The sequence below is a fragment of the Poromitra crassiceps genome (genome assembly GCF_964638095.1).
Source record: "Poromitra crassiceps genome assembly, chromosome: 7".
Lineage (NCBI taxonomy): Eukaryota > Metazoa > Chordata > Actinopteri > Beryciformes > Melamphaidae > Poromitra > Poromitra crassiceps.
The window spans coordinates 12046031-12062250 of record NC_139628.1 but is presented as its reverse complement, the minus strand read 5'-3'; the positions used below and the strand labels follow the sequence as shown (position 1 = coordinate 12062250).

Below are 16220 nucleotides of genomic sequence, written 5' to 3'. Positions count from 1 at the left end.
CAGTTTGATCCATTTTTACTTGAAACTGTACAAAATTTTCTCCCGGGGGGGCATGCCCCCGGACCCCCCTAGGGGTTCAGTGGTCCATGACCTTTGGGTGGGCTGAGCTCTGATGCTAAAACCGCCCCTGGTGCCAGGTGCAGGCACTAAGCGGCCATTTTATCCAATGATAGCCTAATCTTGAGCAGCCGAGGGGACTATTTTGTCTCGCTGGTTCTCAACTCATATTCAAGGTTATGAAAACTACATTTCGATTGCAAAATGCATGGAAATATAAATTCATGGTCTTGTTTTGTTTCTTTGGCAAGTGACCATGGTATAAGCGGGTTAATGCACTTTGAGGTGTCCATTATCAGAAATTATTGGACTTCGCCTCGGACGGTTCACGCCTCCACGTCGTCCAAACAATTTCTGATAATGGACACCTCGTTGTGCATTAACCCATATATATATATACATAGTGTGTATATATATATATATATATATGTATATATATATATATTAGGGCTGTCAGCGTTAGGCCTTGGCCACACTGATCCGTGGTGTCTGTCCGTGTGCGTTCATTTCTCTGTTCACTTCCATTAATTTTCAATGTCAGCTGTCCGACTGTCCGTGGAGCACTCAGAAGCGTTCGTATCCAGAAAATTTGCATACGTTTTGATGGACAGAAAGTTGAAGAGGGATGAACTTTTTCTGGATGGACGTATCGGATGGTCGGATAGTCACTGTCCGTTTAGCCAATCAGAGTCGAGGTCTCGAGAGGAGGCGTTCCGAGATTTGTTTAAACTTTTCAAAGAAGATGGCGGCCGAGGCGGTGAAGGAGGCTATAAGGGATTCCCCAGCAAAATGAGTAAAATTGTGTGATTTCACTAGGATTTCAGTGACTAGACGTTAGTCCAAGGGGAGAATGTAGTGCATATACTTCTCTCCGGTTATCTGCACATAATCTACATTATATTATACTTGCGCTGTTCATGTCATTTGCATCGAGTCACATTTCCAAGGAGCTGCACGCAGGCTGCGCAGGCAGGCTCGCCGGCCGCGGAGCAGCCCCGGCGCTTTCGGCGAGGGGTTTGACGTAGACTCAGTTCTCAAACTTCTCATGCATCGGACAGACATCTGTCCGTTCAATAATTCTGTCCATTTTCTGACAGATCAGTGTGGCCAAGGCCTTAACGCGTTAATCGCGATGTGATTAAGGGCCGACCATAACGTGTTATTTTTTTTTATTGCATGCGCTATTTTGTCCATTCGTCGCACCCGTAATTGTAGTCAAGCCGTTCGCAGCGGTTTCAGGAAGTAAAGCAGAAATAAATCTCCATGAGGAGCAGAAAAGGAGGAAGAAAAGGGTATTAATGGCAGGCTCAGCTTCAAGTAGGGTGAGCAGATGTCATGAGTAGAAGACTGTAGAAGGGAGCAAAACAAACACTGCGGTGCGCACGGTGTACTACAGTACCTGCACGCCGTGTGATGTAGTCGTCAACAACACTCTAACAGCTGGCTTGGCTATCCTTTGGTACGTAGGCTACTCGTCTCATATGCAGCTTTCGGCCTCATCTGCTGCTCATATTGGGCACATTCTTGTAAAATATTTATTTGATAGTAACACCAAAGTAAAGCCAGAAATCCCAATATCGCAGGTGGTGTTGCTCCATGGTTTGTGTTTTGCGGATTCACATGTGTTGTTCAGTCAGCCCTCAGCCAGGTAAGAAGCCTGCTGAAGAGAGGAGAGATTTCCCTTCTCTATTCTGTGGTAGACGGGAGACACGCACATCCCAGCCTATAGGGCAGGTGCAGAACTTACAGTGATAAGGTTTTTTATTGCAACACCGTGGGTAATGTTCAGACAGTTTGACAAAGGAGAAAACGCCATCTTAAATACCCACCTGACTCAGTCACATGACCTGGTCAGGTGGGACACCTCAATTAAGTGAACATCAGAAAATATATAAAGTTAAAAAATATACAAATATACAAATAAATCTAAACACCGAGGGCCCCATAAATGTGTATGGTACAGACAGAAAAAAAAGCAGTTAAGATAATGGTCATGTTGAAATTGATCCTGAACACACACACATTTAACACAAATGGGCCAGTGTGCACTGGCCTACACTGGACTGCCGAACATAGCAGGTGTGTAGTGAGAGAGGGGGAGAGAGAAAGAGATACACATACACTCTGTTAATTGGCATGACCAAATAGATGCTCAAAAGGTCTGTTACTGTGTGGTATTGAATTGTGGAGGGCCCCCTAGTGGACTGTGCTACTGAAAAGAAGAGGCACAGAGAGAAGATTCAAGTCATGGTCAGTGTACACATGACTCTATTCTGTCCAATAGACCAGACCAGACCAATCGCAACAATGTTGCAACTTCACCCCCCTGAATCGCACCGAGTCCACCAGCTTATATGTGAAACCGACCTGAGTCTTCATTTGCCGATATTGACTGTAGTCTTCACTAGCCTACTACACTGCTGCTATAACAAAATACATTTATAAATGCAATTCTAAGCTGTGCTTAGTTTGTTTTGTTCAGATGAACCAGTAGGCTAATTATGCAGCCTACTACAGTAGCCTATATGCTTCTACTTCACTATACAGTATGGTTCAGCATGCACACCCTTGAGGTTATTCTGAAGAATATTCTGGACAGTATTTGTCATTTTTCCAATAATAATAAACATATCCGCATAAAGCAAGCATATTCGTCAACTCCCATGTTGATAAGAGTATTACAAACTTGAAAAATATCAGTTTAAGGTAGATTTAGAACAGATACAAAATTGTGCGATTAATTTGCGATTAATCGCGATTAACTATGGACAATCATGCGATTAATCGCGATTAAATATTTTAATCGATTGACAGCCCTAATATATATATATATATATATATATATATATATATATATATATATGCCATGCAGCTCGCCATGCAGTTCGCCATGCATAACTAGCTGGGTTTCCATCCAAATGTATCGCAACTTTTAATAGAATTTTCAGAAATTCAGCAAAAGAAAATGCGAAATAATGCGCGTTTCCATCCACTGCTATTATGCGAATTATATAGCTGTCAATCACCTCGTGTTTGAGGCTGTCTGAGCTGCTGATCAGCTGCTAGACCCGATATACAGCTCTGTTAAACACATCTAACGTTATTCATTTAAAGTTTCTTGATGATCTACAAGTAGACAAAGGTACTATAACGGCATTTCTGGATTACCAGGTGCGACTGTGCAAGCATAACGTTATAGCCTAATCCATGGAGCAGGAGCAGAAGTGAATACAATTTCATTCAATTCTAGAAGTGAGTCGCCTTAAAGTTAATATCCCAGTCTTATTCTGTTTACCATGGCAGGTATTGTGCTGAGTATTTACCATTACCAGTTTTTGAATGGAGAGACAATGGAATATCGCTGTTTCCACTGCTCGTATCGCATTTTCCTTTTATCGAAATGCTTCCTCCCTCAAGCATGAAAACTTTTTTGCGATATTTGGAGGCTTTTGAGAATTAGGCAGCGTTTCCACTCAGTTTTTTTATGTGCAAATTTAAATTTCGCATAAAAACAGGTGGATGGAAACCCGACTACTGCCGCTGTGCGGGCTCACTTGCTCTTATGACATCACTATCTGCGTTTCCATTTGACTGTTTTTATCAAAAAAGGTAATGGAAACGCTCGAATTCGAAATAAAAATCCTCTGATTCGCAAAAAAGTTGTACGCACATTTGAGGTGGATTTAGACTAATGCGAAAAAGAGTTAATGCGGATAATCTGAAATGGAAACACATTTTTCGAATAAACAAGAGTTCAACCGTGACTGCCGGCAAATGCTTGTTTTTTGTTTCTTTTAATCAGACAGAGTAATAGATGTTTTGATTTTTACCTTCAGAGTTTTGACTGCATCTGCAGTCTTCCTCAGAAGCATCCATTGACAGCTGATGACGTGTCAACAGCTGTTTTGAGCAGGCGTGGCCGGCCTGTCAGATCCGTCAGGCCTGACAAATCTGACATATGACTTGATGAAATGTCTGTCCACTATAACCTCCCAGAAGCTCGCAGCTCATCACTCAAGTCAATAGGAAATAAGGCTTGATGACTGAACTTCTCTTAAAATGCCCAAGGAAGAAAAACAACAAACACCTGAATAATGTCATATGGAGGAGTGCAGAAACCCCCGTTAGATGAGCCGTGGGTGGCGGCAGTACAAATCAATTGTCAACTTTGATGATATTTCATCTGCTTGAATCCGTGGTTTCCCCCTGTGCGTAAATGCGCAGCGCCAGCTCACCTGATCCAGCCTCTTTGATCTCTGTTTACAGTCCCCGATTTGTACGCTACAAGCCGAGAATATGAACTTGTATATTGCTACAATTAACTCATTAACAGTGTGTAACAGTCATTCAGTATGTAACAGAATAGCCTACATTCTGACTGTGTGTTATGGAACGCATCTACCAGCGGCCACAATGACAACTGGGCCAAGTTAGAGAAAGCGTGTTAAACCAGAATACAGGACTATCTGGAGAAAACAAAACATATTCACCTACGTATGCACGTGCATTGTTTATTTGCGCTTTAACCCATTTAATGGAAACCTGATGGAAACGCACCTAATTCGCATTTAGTTTTTGCAAATTTCAAAAAGATTCGCAAAAACGAATTCACATTTTAAATGGAAACATGGCTGCTGATGAAGGGGCAAGGTGGGCAAAGTTTGTTCTCTGTCCTCTCTCTGTCTGGAGAGTTTGGGCTCTATCTTCCCAAAAGCGCTAATTTAGCGTTTGCGCTCGTTTAACGCCGCACAATGCAAATTGGGGGCGGACACAATCGCATGCCTGTGATAATTGTACTGGGCATTGGCTGCCACAAGCCAAAGCAGGTGTTTCAGCGCTAAAATGTGGTGATAGATGGCATTATGCTATCGTCAGCAGCGTGCAATTACTTTGCGCTAAGAGCTTTGAAAAGGACCTCTTACGCGCAAATACCTCTCTGCGCTGGGTGCGCTGCACGGAGATTACCATTGCGCTCCCAGCGCAGAGAGGTATTTGCGAAGTGGAAAGTGGAATTCGTTTTGGATATGTCATTACGCACAGCCTTGCCACGCCAAGACATCAAATTATGCTGCTAAAATTGGGTATTAGCAGATAATTCAGCGAGGCAATCAACTATAACTCACTGAGAAACTTTTATCACATCGCAAAGAGGGAAATGAATTGAGAAAACTTGTTGGACAATGGACATAGGCTATTTACCTTCATAAGCCGGAGGGTCGTTGGCACCACAGATGATCTGTCAATAAGCTCTCTCTGTCCTCGCACGAGTGAGTACACTTACGCATGGAGATAATTATAGCATATTGCATGCCTCGTGCAAACAAACCATTGCGAGACAGGAATCTGATTGGTTTTGATTGACGTAATGCCCAGCCTTGCCTGGCCACGCCTGTGAATAATTCTGGTAGTTAAGACCGCACAAATCCCGTTTGCACAGGCATTTTGGGGCGCAGATGATTTTGACATGGCTCTAATTTGCGCTTGCGACACCTGCCGTGAACGTTTCCGCATCCCGGCCCGAGAATTGCATCCCCAACATATTTCGGGGCTGTTTTAACTTAGAAATCAGGGAGGTCACGTCTACCAGACAATGATATCACTTTTAAACAGTTAGATTTCTGTATAAATGATTACAAGTATGCTCCCGTGAGGTGGGGATGCTTTTTTTTGCTGATTGGCGGGGGAGCAAATCTCGGAGGGATTTGTCATACGAGTATAGAGTTAAGAACTCAGGAGCACTACGCATCATAACCACTAGGGGGTACTAAAGTGCTACACACAATTGAATAAAATTGGACAATAGAGAGCCGCATGGATGACATATTTTTGTAGTCAGAACGCGGAAGTCCCGGACTTCCTGGTTCTTCACTGTTTCTGTCTATGGGATTTTTGAATGGGTTTTTGCCGCAATGCTTCAAATACGGTCTCTGGGAAACGCAAGATTAATCAAATGCGAACCAGAGTTCTGTCTGATAATCTTCACACATGAGGACCACTTTCATGAGTTTTGTAGCATAAATGCGAGCCCTAGAATTAAAAAGCTTGAGCTAAGCTAATCCAGAACTACACACTGTCGCATAGGCTTCACGTCACGTCAGCACTCAACCTGGACTGTTGTTGATGTGTGCACTTGATTACCTCGGGCTGAACGGGGCTGAACCAGGTGAGGGAAAGAGAATTTCCGTGTTCGTCCTTTGAAGTGGTGACGTTATAGACGTATATATCCCCATCGACTCAAGAGTGTAGTCTCATTTAGCCGTTTGCTAGCTAGCCGCCCTTTTAACGGCACGTAAAAGCTTCAAAACTCGTAAAAGTGGTCCTCGTGTGTGAAGATGATATTACTAAACACTGGTTCGCGTTTGATTAAGCCAGCGTTGCCGAGAGAGATTATTAGAAGCATCGCGCCAAAAACCCATTCAAAACTCCCATAGGCGAAAACAGTGAAGAACCAGGACTGTTAGCATCGATGATTTCCGGACTCGTTTCTGCGGCTCTCTATAAAATTGGACACCTATACAGCCATTCCCCCCAACAATCTACTGGTCCAATGCTAATCCCAACCTAAGCACTTCAGGTCTATGTAAACCCCCCTCTCACCTATTGGGTCAAGAATGCAAACTAGTGGTTAAGGCAAATAACTCTGCAAAAAGGTCCCTGGAGGACTACACACAGCACTTCTATGAAAACACACAGTGAAACACTCGGGGACTGTCACTGTGTGTCAGTTATACTTGGAATAGGCAATATTAAAACAACTTTAAACTAGTGGTGGGGGGCGGGGGGGGGGGAGTTCCTCCACATTATAACTTAGAATTGAGAAGTGATAACATCACAATGATATGACAACAACAGAGCAAAGAAATGCAAAGGACTTTAATTTGTGCACCGGAGCTAAATTATACAGTACTCATAATATTCAATATATTATGGGGAGACTATTGCGTTAGTCACTGTTATTTCACAATGGTGGCATTGTTGTGCTCATATAAACAGCTAACTTAAGATAGCTAACTTTAACTAACTTTTGAATCAATTAAAGTAGACAAAGCTACAAGCTGACAAAATAACGGAAAGTTTTGATAGTAACACAAATTTAGCTGCAACTTCACATGCTGGACAAAGACATCAGTTTCTCTCTCCCCCTGCCGTCTCTCTCTCACTCTCTCTCTCGTCCATTCACCTCAGAAGTGATGCAAAGTGGTGACAGTATCAATGACATCATCATTGTCATCATCCAGTCCCTCAGCAGCCTGGTTGGGCGGGGCCATGGTGATAGGCGGGACATTTCCTGCAGTCAGAGCAGAGTTCAAGGAACAGTTAGATCATTAGATTTTTATTTACAGCTAACAGACAAACAGTTAATCTCAGTGATCTGAAATCAACTGACCGTTAAAATAATGGGAGCGTACCTATGTTCCTCGGGTCCTATATTCCCCGGGTCCTATGTTCCCCGTTTTTGTGGGACCGGGGAACATAGAACCCTTTCTATGAAAAAGGGTTCTATGTTCCCCGCTTTTCCCAAATAGGGTCCTATGTTCCCCGCTATGTTCCCTGGTCCGATGTTTCTCCCGAAATGCCCAAAACAGCCTACCTCATATGATCGCGTGATTCAATCAATGCATATGGGCGCAGACAACACTCTCCGTAACATTTGGAAAGGACCTGCCGACTAGGTCATTTTTTTTCCCACCATCATTTCTGAGTTCTGTCTCGGGGATTACCAGGCCTTTTTTAAATATTATGTGAGTGTTGTCTGCGCCTTCTGTTGCCTGCCTGCGTATGCTGGGCGCTGGCACGTAATATATAGATGAGGATTAGGTTTCGTTTCCCCATATCCCCCACCCATTAAAAAAACTCCTCTTTCGTTTTGCTACTAATCGAATCCACTTTATTCACTCAACTAGTCCTATTAGCCTAAATAAGGGAACAAGTCTGCTCCTGCTGTCTGCAAGGCGCGTTTCACAGTGTCCTTATGGAAAGAGTATTTTTCAAATCAGTTCTCATGGCCTGTGCAATAAACTTCAGACTTATTTTCAGCGCATCAGGCTGAAGCAGTGGTCGAATGGATGCGCGAGCAGCCTGCTCCTCCGTGAGATTCCCCCACAACAGATTTCAATCGGAGAGTGTTGTCTTTTGATTGAATCACGCGATCATATGAGGTAGGCTGTTTTTGGCATTTCGGGAGACACATCGGACCAGGGAACATAGCGGGGAACATAGGACCCTATTTGGGAAAAGCGGGGAACATAGGACCCTTTTTCATAGAAAGGGTTCTATGTCCCCCGGTCCCACAAAAACGGGGAACATAGGACCCGGGGAACATAGGGATGACCCCAAAATAAACAGTGATAGTATTTGAGTGAGTGATAGATAGATGGATGGATTCTCTTAGTTTTCGTATATACACAGACGTATAGATGAAAAAAACAAAACAACAAAACGGTTCAAAAGTAAACAAGACAACTTATGCAAATAATCTTTATGCTGGCTTTACACGGTGAAACTTTCACGCAACTAGTTGCAGGTTGCAAGTTGCATGCAACCCAATTTCCATGCAACTTCACAGTTACACAAAGCAATTCAAAAATAATCAAGTCTCGTGCAACTTGGCAGTTTCTTCCAGCAAAACTAGCTAGCTAGATTGGTCATTTTTCATCTATTGTATCGTTTTCTTCTTTTTTCAAGTGAGAATTGTCATTCTGCATCTTTGTATCGTGTTTCATATCGTTTTCTTGCTGGAAAATATAAATTCGGACTCGGAGGTGTTGTATCGGTTTTTCAAGAGACCGTCTTTGGTTTTATTTGGTGCATTTTCGCTGCCTGTCCCGTCCTGCCATGGCATGTACTTGTGTGTGTTTGTTGAGCCTGCGCACTGATTCAGACAGCCAGAGCCTACGTGATCAGCTGACTGGTTATCAGCATTTTGATTGGCTGTTGCATGAAACTAGTTCCACAAAGTTGAGAGCTTTGCAACTGTCGCGGCTGAGTTTCACAGAAGTTTCAAGTGAGTTGCAAAAGGATTTATACCATGCAATTCATTCGCAACTTGGTTTCACCTAAGTTTCATGCAACTAAAGTTGCGTGCAAGTTTCACCGTGTAAAGCCAGCCTTAAGTTCAGTGCCCCCAGAGGTTTAGTGGCGAAGAGAAGTCACTGAGAAGTGCCGTTTCCCTCTGTTGTGACAAGCGGAGATAATGGTTGTTTGCAGTGCATGTGTTTATATGTAGGCCTAACCTATGGGCCTGTATTTTGTTGTAAAAAAAAATGTTTTGAATGATGTCTGTGTCAATAAAGTCTGTTTTACTTCGTTTCGAACTCAAGCTCTCACTAGTGCCTAACACGCTGTGTACGCAGCCCTATGGAAGACTGTCATTTTGCTCCAAAATTACTTTTCATTAAAACCGACCACCCACCCGTAGGTGGCGTGGTGCCTCCCTGGGGCTGACGTGGATCCACGTGACTACGTCACGTCCTGTCAGTCCAGGGAACGTCACTTATCGTTTTTTCCAGCCACTGAGAAGACGTGTTTTCTAAAGCTCCGCGGTTAACTCTGAGTTAGCGCTCTTAACATAGCTTTAGATACTAGGCTCGTTCCGTCTTATTTGCCCACCTTGAAGAGGTTTGCGTGGAACGAGGTAAAGCAGGCTTCGGGGACCCGATCCTGTTCTCTCCACCAGCAGCGTCGGATCTAAAAGCGTCATCTAAAAGCTAAGAGTGTCTTCTTTTAGTTAACTGTTTTATTGCTACCGCCGTGTAGGTGTGTTTAACGTTCCCCGCCTGGGGCAGCGTTATCGGATTGAGGGCTGACTAAGGTCCGCGCTCAAAACTGTTAGGCTAGGTTGCATACGTGCGATTAGCTTACAGTGTAGCACTAGAACAATAGGCTAGTTAGCCCAGTTCTTGCGGATAAGCTAGCGTGCACCCGTGTGGTTAGCGTCCGTGTGCTTGTTATTAGGCGCCGGCTATATTGTCAGAGCGCGCACGTTACTCGAGTAACGTTAGATAGATAGTTAACTAGTTGCTCAGTGCAGCTAGCTTGGACTAGCTTGTAGCACTCCAGCTATCTGGCTGCGTCCCCAGACAGGGTAACGCACCCAGTTTTGTGGCAGATAGCTAGCGTGCACACGTGCAGTTAGTGTCTGTGTGCTAAGTACTTTAGGCGCCAGCTACCTCTGTGTAGGGCGCGCGTTAAGCGAGTGTAGTAGCTAGAAGCCATGCTCTTCAGTTAGCTAGATAGCTAGCTTGCTCCCGTGCAGCCAGTATCTAGTGTTGTGTAGCACTCCAGCTATCTTACCGTTGCAGGCTATAGCTTACACGGTAACCCCGTTATTTCCTGTTAGCAGAGAGAGGGGGGAACAGCTAGGTGCTGTGTTAGCTGTGAGGCTACGCTGGCCGGTTACGACCAGCACAATGAAATGAATGTGTGCACTGCCTAAGGGCATGAGCACGCTGCACAGGCGTTGCTGGGACCTACATACTGCTTGTAGTGTAGCTATTACTGGCGTCGGCCCCGAAGGGGGCACTCTGAGATATTAGCTGAGCGAGTACGCTAGCTCGCTTCTCTCAGTACTTACGCCATCTTAGCCAGCTTGCTTGTCTGCTAAGTGTTGCTTGCCTCGTGCAAATAGCATCTACTAGATTGTAACTCCCTCCGAGGAGTTTCTTCTGAGATTGACTAGCTTCGCGGGCCGCTGGCCTCTGCTTACGGTCACGCTTGCTTCCCCGTGTTACTCAGGGTAGAGACTCGCTGCACCGGCTTGTGCGCAGGCTTGTGTTAGCGCACGCTTGTCTCTCAGTGCTTACGCTAGCTTAGCTAGTGGCTTGTTCACGCCTGTTCTCTCGGGTTAACAGGTTGTGGGTATTGTTGCCTCCCCTTCGGGCTGGGCTATTGCCGCTTACGTTACCGTTGCACGCGCACGTTCGCTAGCCTCCGGGTTGCGACGAGTTGCCTTGTCCCAGCGCAGGCGGCGACCTTCCTGGGGCTTGAGCTAGACTTCCTGCGAGCCTTTCGCCAGAGCGACAGGCTCGCACGGTGCAGACAGCAAGCCTAGGACGTTAGGTCTGTGCCCTCGGTGTCAGTGCATCAGTGCACAGTGATGTTGGGCCTGATGGCCTCAGCACTGCATGTGCTCCCGCTGGGGAGGCTACACATGCTCCCGTGGTCCAAATCTGGTTTCTCAGGCTTCGCCTGGACTCGGCCGTCATCGCAGGGTTCCTCTGACAGGTCAGGCCGGCAGGCGCTGGCCATATGGGCGGACCCCGTTACCTCTCGAGACGTACTCGGTTGGGCCCTGTCCCGCTCAGGATGGTGATTCACACAGACGCCTCCCTCTGGGGAGGTGGTGCGATTTGCGGGCATTTTTCGGCGAACAGCCGGTGGGAGGCTCAGGAGCTTCGCCACATAAACGTGCTAGAGCTGAAGGCGATTCGCCTGGCTCTGCTTCAGGACAAGCCCACCATCAATGGCGCCGTGGGCCCATTGTTGGTTGGGAGCTCTCCTGGGGACCGCACTGCCGGACAAGTCCGCGTGCGGCCAGACTCGAAAGAGAACGTTGCCTCCGCAGTCCCCCCAGCCTGCGGAGGTAACACTTCCAGCGGCTCACACATGGGCACCATGTTCTGATTCGCTCGGACAATATGGCAGCGATCGCCCACCTGAACAAACAGGGCGGTGTGCGGTCGGGGGGCGCTGAACCATAGCGGGGATTCACCTGTGGGTGTATCCCCGTCTCCTTTCAGTGTCAGCGGTCTATTTGCCGGGACGGCTGAGTTACGACCGACCTGCTGTCTCGAGGCAATCCCCGTTATACGGAGTGGTGCCTCCACCCTCGGGTGATGGAACAGGTTTGGGCCAGGTTTGGTCGCGCCCGTTAGGTCAGCACGCGTGGCCGAGGGAGGGGCTCTATGCGTTTCCCCCGACCCCCCTGATCCGTCAGGTGTGGGACAGGGTGAGGGAACAGCGCCTCCGGCTTGTTTTACTCCGTTTTGGCCCAGGCAGACATGGTTTGCGGACCTGGTTTCCCTGGCGCAAGATCCGCCCTGGGCGTTGCCGGTACGGGCCGATCTCCTATCCTAGGCAGGTGGAAGCTAGCAGTCTGGCTCCTGAACGGGACCAGTTGCTAGCCCAGGGCTTGCCTGATAATGTGGTATGCACTATGCAGCAAGTAAGGGCGTGGATCCAGTGAACTGCAGTGTGCGACCAGTTCTCTGTTTCCTTCAGAGCCTGCTTGACGCGGGTCAGTCCCCGCAGTCGCTTAAGGTGTACGTAGCCGCGATTTCTGCTTGCCACATGGGAATTGAAGGGAGCCCCGTGGGGGCGTACCCTTTGGTCTCGCGCTTCATGAAGGGGGCGCGTAAACTGCGCCCACCGTCGCAATGCGTTTTTTTCCCAAATCGGACCTGGTTACGGTGCTGGACGGGCTAACGGGTCATCCGTTTGAGCCCTTGGACTCCGCCGATTTAAAGGTTCTGTCTTTAAAGACCGCGCTGCTGCTGGCCTTGTCGTCAGGAAAGAGAGTTGGTGACCTGATTGCTCTCTCGGTGCAGCAGGCCTGTATGGTTTTGGGAATGATGGGCGCAGGGTTACGTTGCGACCTAACCCGGCTTACCAACCTAAGAATATTAATGTCAGCTTTAGGTCTATGGTCATAAACTTATCAGCATTCTGTCCCCCGCCGTTCAGTTCGGGTGAGGAGTGACGCTTGCTCATGCTGTGCCCAGTAAGGGCGCTCTCGGCCTATGTGGCCAGGACGCGTTCATTACGCACTCCAAACCAGTTGTTGGTCTGCTTTGGGCAGAAGGCCCAGGGTGGGCTCCTTTCCAAGGATCGCTTATCACACTGGATAGTGGAGGCGATCGCTTTGGCATACTCTGCCGTGGGTAAGATACCCCCGGAGGGTATCAAGGCGCACTCTACGCGGGGTGTTGCGACATCCTCTGCGTTGTTGCGCGGTGTTCGGTGGAGGACATGTGTGCCGCGGCCTCATGGTCCTCTCATCACACGTTTGTCGGGTACTACAGTCTCGACGTGTATGTCAGACGGTCAGGCATGAACGTTGCCATACGGCCGTGGTTCACCGATGCCTTTCGGGTCGCCCTGTGGGGTGCTCCCGGCAGCAAGGTCGGTTGAATTAAGGCACTAGTGAGAGCTTGAGTTCGAAACGAAGTAAAACGTTAGGGTTGTGCTACAACCCAGGTTTTACGAGTGAGAACGAGAGCTCTCACTACCCAGCCTTGCTGCGTCGATGCGTCGTTGGGGGCGTCGGATCTCAGCTGGCTGGAAGGATGAGTGACGTTCCCTGGACTGACAGGACGTGACGTAGTCACGTGGATCCACGTCAGCCCCAGGGAGGCACCACGCCACCTGGTCGGTTTTAATGAAAAGTAATTTTGGAGCAAAATGACAGTCTTCCATAGGGCTGCGTACGCAGCGTGTTAGGCACTAGTCAGAGCTCTCGTTCTCACTCGTAAAACCTGGGTTGTAGCACAACCCTAACGTTTTTCCCCGTGCACCTCCCTGCCTCAAGTCATTGGAAATGTTTAGAATGTTGGAACAATCATAGTCTACCAGCCAACACTGGAATCTTCACTTTTTCTCTCTCTCTCTGTGATTAATGATTTTAATCCATGTGGTCATGAATGGGCTGTTAAAGGTCATTTATGGTATTTATGTATTTATTTATTTCCTGTCTATATGAATAGTTTGTTTGTAAAAACATTTAAAACCATTCTTAACACGTTCACTGCCAATGACGTGTTTTTACGTCAAACAAAATCCAACCGTTCACTGCCAATGATGTGTTTTTACGTAAAAAAAAAATCGATTTTTTTTTTTTGACGGTGGGACGTTGATCTAACCCTTTTACGTCTCCTATACCAGAATTGGAGGTATTGAATGTGTATAATCTATTTTACCGACCCACTGAGTGGCGACATGTCTCTCCACAGTAGAAAGAGGCGACCCAAAACTGGAGGGAAAAGCGCGAGGAAGCCGTTCTCATACTGTAAAATTGATGGCGAAAACGCTTTCACTTTCGCGCTGATGCACAGCGGTGGCAACGGTGGGGGGTTCCAAGAATAGATTGGATGCACACTTTGAAACACGCACCATAAATAAGCCCAGAATCGCAAGAGCTTCATCAGAGCTCTCAACCGGACCGCCAAGAAACGAGCGAAACCCATCCAGACTGCCAGGCAGCAGCCAGGCTGCAGCAACTCGTTTGTCACAGACCCGCTGCAGAGCCAAGGAGGGCGGAGGAGAACGCCCACGGAGGGAGGAGTTGGAAGCAGAGGGGGGTTTCCTGCTGTTATGGAGGAAATTACTGTTCAAAACTATTGTTTAGATGTCTGACGTCTTACTGATGCCAAAAATGAATGGTTAAAGTGACTGTTCTATCGAATTTCACAAAAAGCCGTTTATCTCAGAATAATTTTTCTGACGCTGAAACCATGCTGTATTCAACTGCTAATGCTTACATAACTACTAACTCTACAAACTAACTCTTTTAGACAGAGAAAGCACACATTCTATTAGTTCTTTTGAGATATTGTGTGTTCACAAAATCTTAGCAGAAAAGAATCCTCGGGTCTTGAAAGATGAGCCAGAATCCTCAAAAAAACCCTCTGGCAGAACCTACCTACAGTAAAAAAAAAAAACGGCTGGCAGTGAATGTGTTAAAATTAGCCCAATAGACCAACCCGTGCTCACTCCGAGCGCGCAGCATATTGACGCATATTGGTACCAGTTTCAAAAGTTGGGGCGACATGTCCCCCCTCTCCCCAGTGGAAAATACGCCCCTGGTGAAAGCCCTAATGAAAAAAATAAACAATAATAATTAGTGAAAGCCCAAGTCGTTATATCCGTCGCACAAGGGCAGCGTGTTGAGTTGCCATGAGCATCAAAGATGACTTCCATGGGTTTACATTGGAGTTTAGTCGGAAAGCCCAAGTCGTTTCATGGGTCGCTCAAGGGTACCGTGTTAGTAACAAGCAACGCACAAGAGACGTGACAAAGCGTCAATATGCTGCGCGCTTGGAGTGAGAACGGGTTGAATAGACACATGCTGATATGCCATAGCCTATCAAAGTGAAAATTATTAGGTGAAAGTTGTAGGCCTAATTATCTACAATAAGACGAAATATAAAAAATAAAATACGATACAAATATATAAATAAAATAAAATAATGTAGGCCCAATAAAAGGCAAGAGAAATGAAACCTTCATAGGCTATATTGTTTTCATTGTACCTTTCCTGTGTTCTCAGACTTGTAGGGAGATGCTGCTTTATCCTCAAAACTGCATGATGTAATAAGAAGAATTATGTAGAGAATTATCACACCAAATCCCCCTTTTTTCCCTCCATCTCCAAATCGGACCACTTTTTTCTTTTTTCCTCTGTTGCGCTCACTGCATTAACCACAGCCAGCAACATGTTGCCACTCTACATTTTCTTTTGAAGTGTTAATCAGGCTCGTTTATCCACCTTATTTCTAGCGGCCATGATGCCTATGCGTTTTTCTTCAGGTGTGATCCTCTCAGCCTTGTTGCTGACAGCTTGACACCCGTCTGGGCGAACGGAGCAAATCACTAATCAGGTCCAGCTTGGCAGAAATCTTGTCGATAAATATCCCTTTAAGAGCTCAGTGCGCAGCCTACTGTGGCTAATGTTAGCGGATAGCTAGCTATGTTACATGGCAGTAAAACGCCACTAAATGACCAAATTGATTTAACTTTTAACCATTTCGACTAACAGTTTCCATATGGACCCCCAGCGTTTGTTAGTTGTTTATAACGTGACTATATTTATAACTTTTATAACGTACTCCAGTTTCCGGGTTTATAATTCGGGTCTGCAGCCAGAGTATAACAAAGGAAATGGCAAGCTGCAACAATAAGTCACGTTAAACGGGAACTTATACCCACAATTATTTGTACAGTGGGGCATTCAAAAATAAGGTGGATATGCGCTGTAACTTCATGTTGTGATTTGCATTGACCATTGGTTGGATTTGAGTATGCAGGGGACAGGATATGGGGCAGATCCCCGTGCATAATCACTGTGGCAGCTGCTGGTAACGGGGAATTGCGTTCAGGTGTGCGCGCCGTCACTGATAGGTTAGTCATTCTTCTCAACACAGTCGTAGGAATCCTTAGTAGGGATTATA

The 16220-nt window shown here is 46.3% G+C and overlaps 1 protein-coding gene across 1 annotated transcript in view; it reads right to left on the bottom strand.

Annotated features, from left to right (window-relative positions):
• Positions 1-7238: 7238 nt before the first annotated feature.
• The window catches only part of LOC310779407 (Fc receptor-like protein 5), a gene marked incomplete at both ends in the record, with an annotated part of 34257 nt that continues 25275 nt past the window's right edge, over positions 7239-16220 (bottom strand). The window contains one exon of the mRNA XM_083639942.1: positions 7239-7345. Within this exon, the coding sequence (XP_083496068.1) occupies positions 7239-7345 (107 nt within the window). The remainder of the gene's footprint in view (positions 7346-16220) is intronic.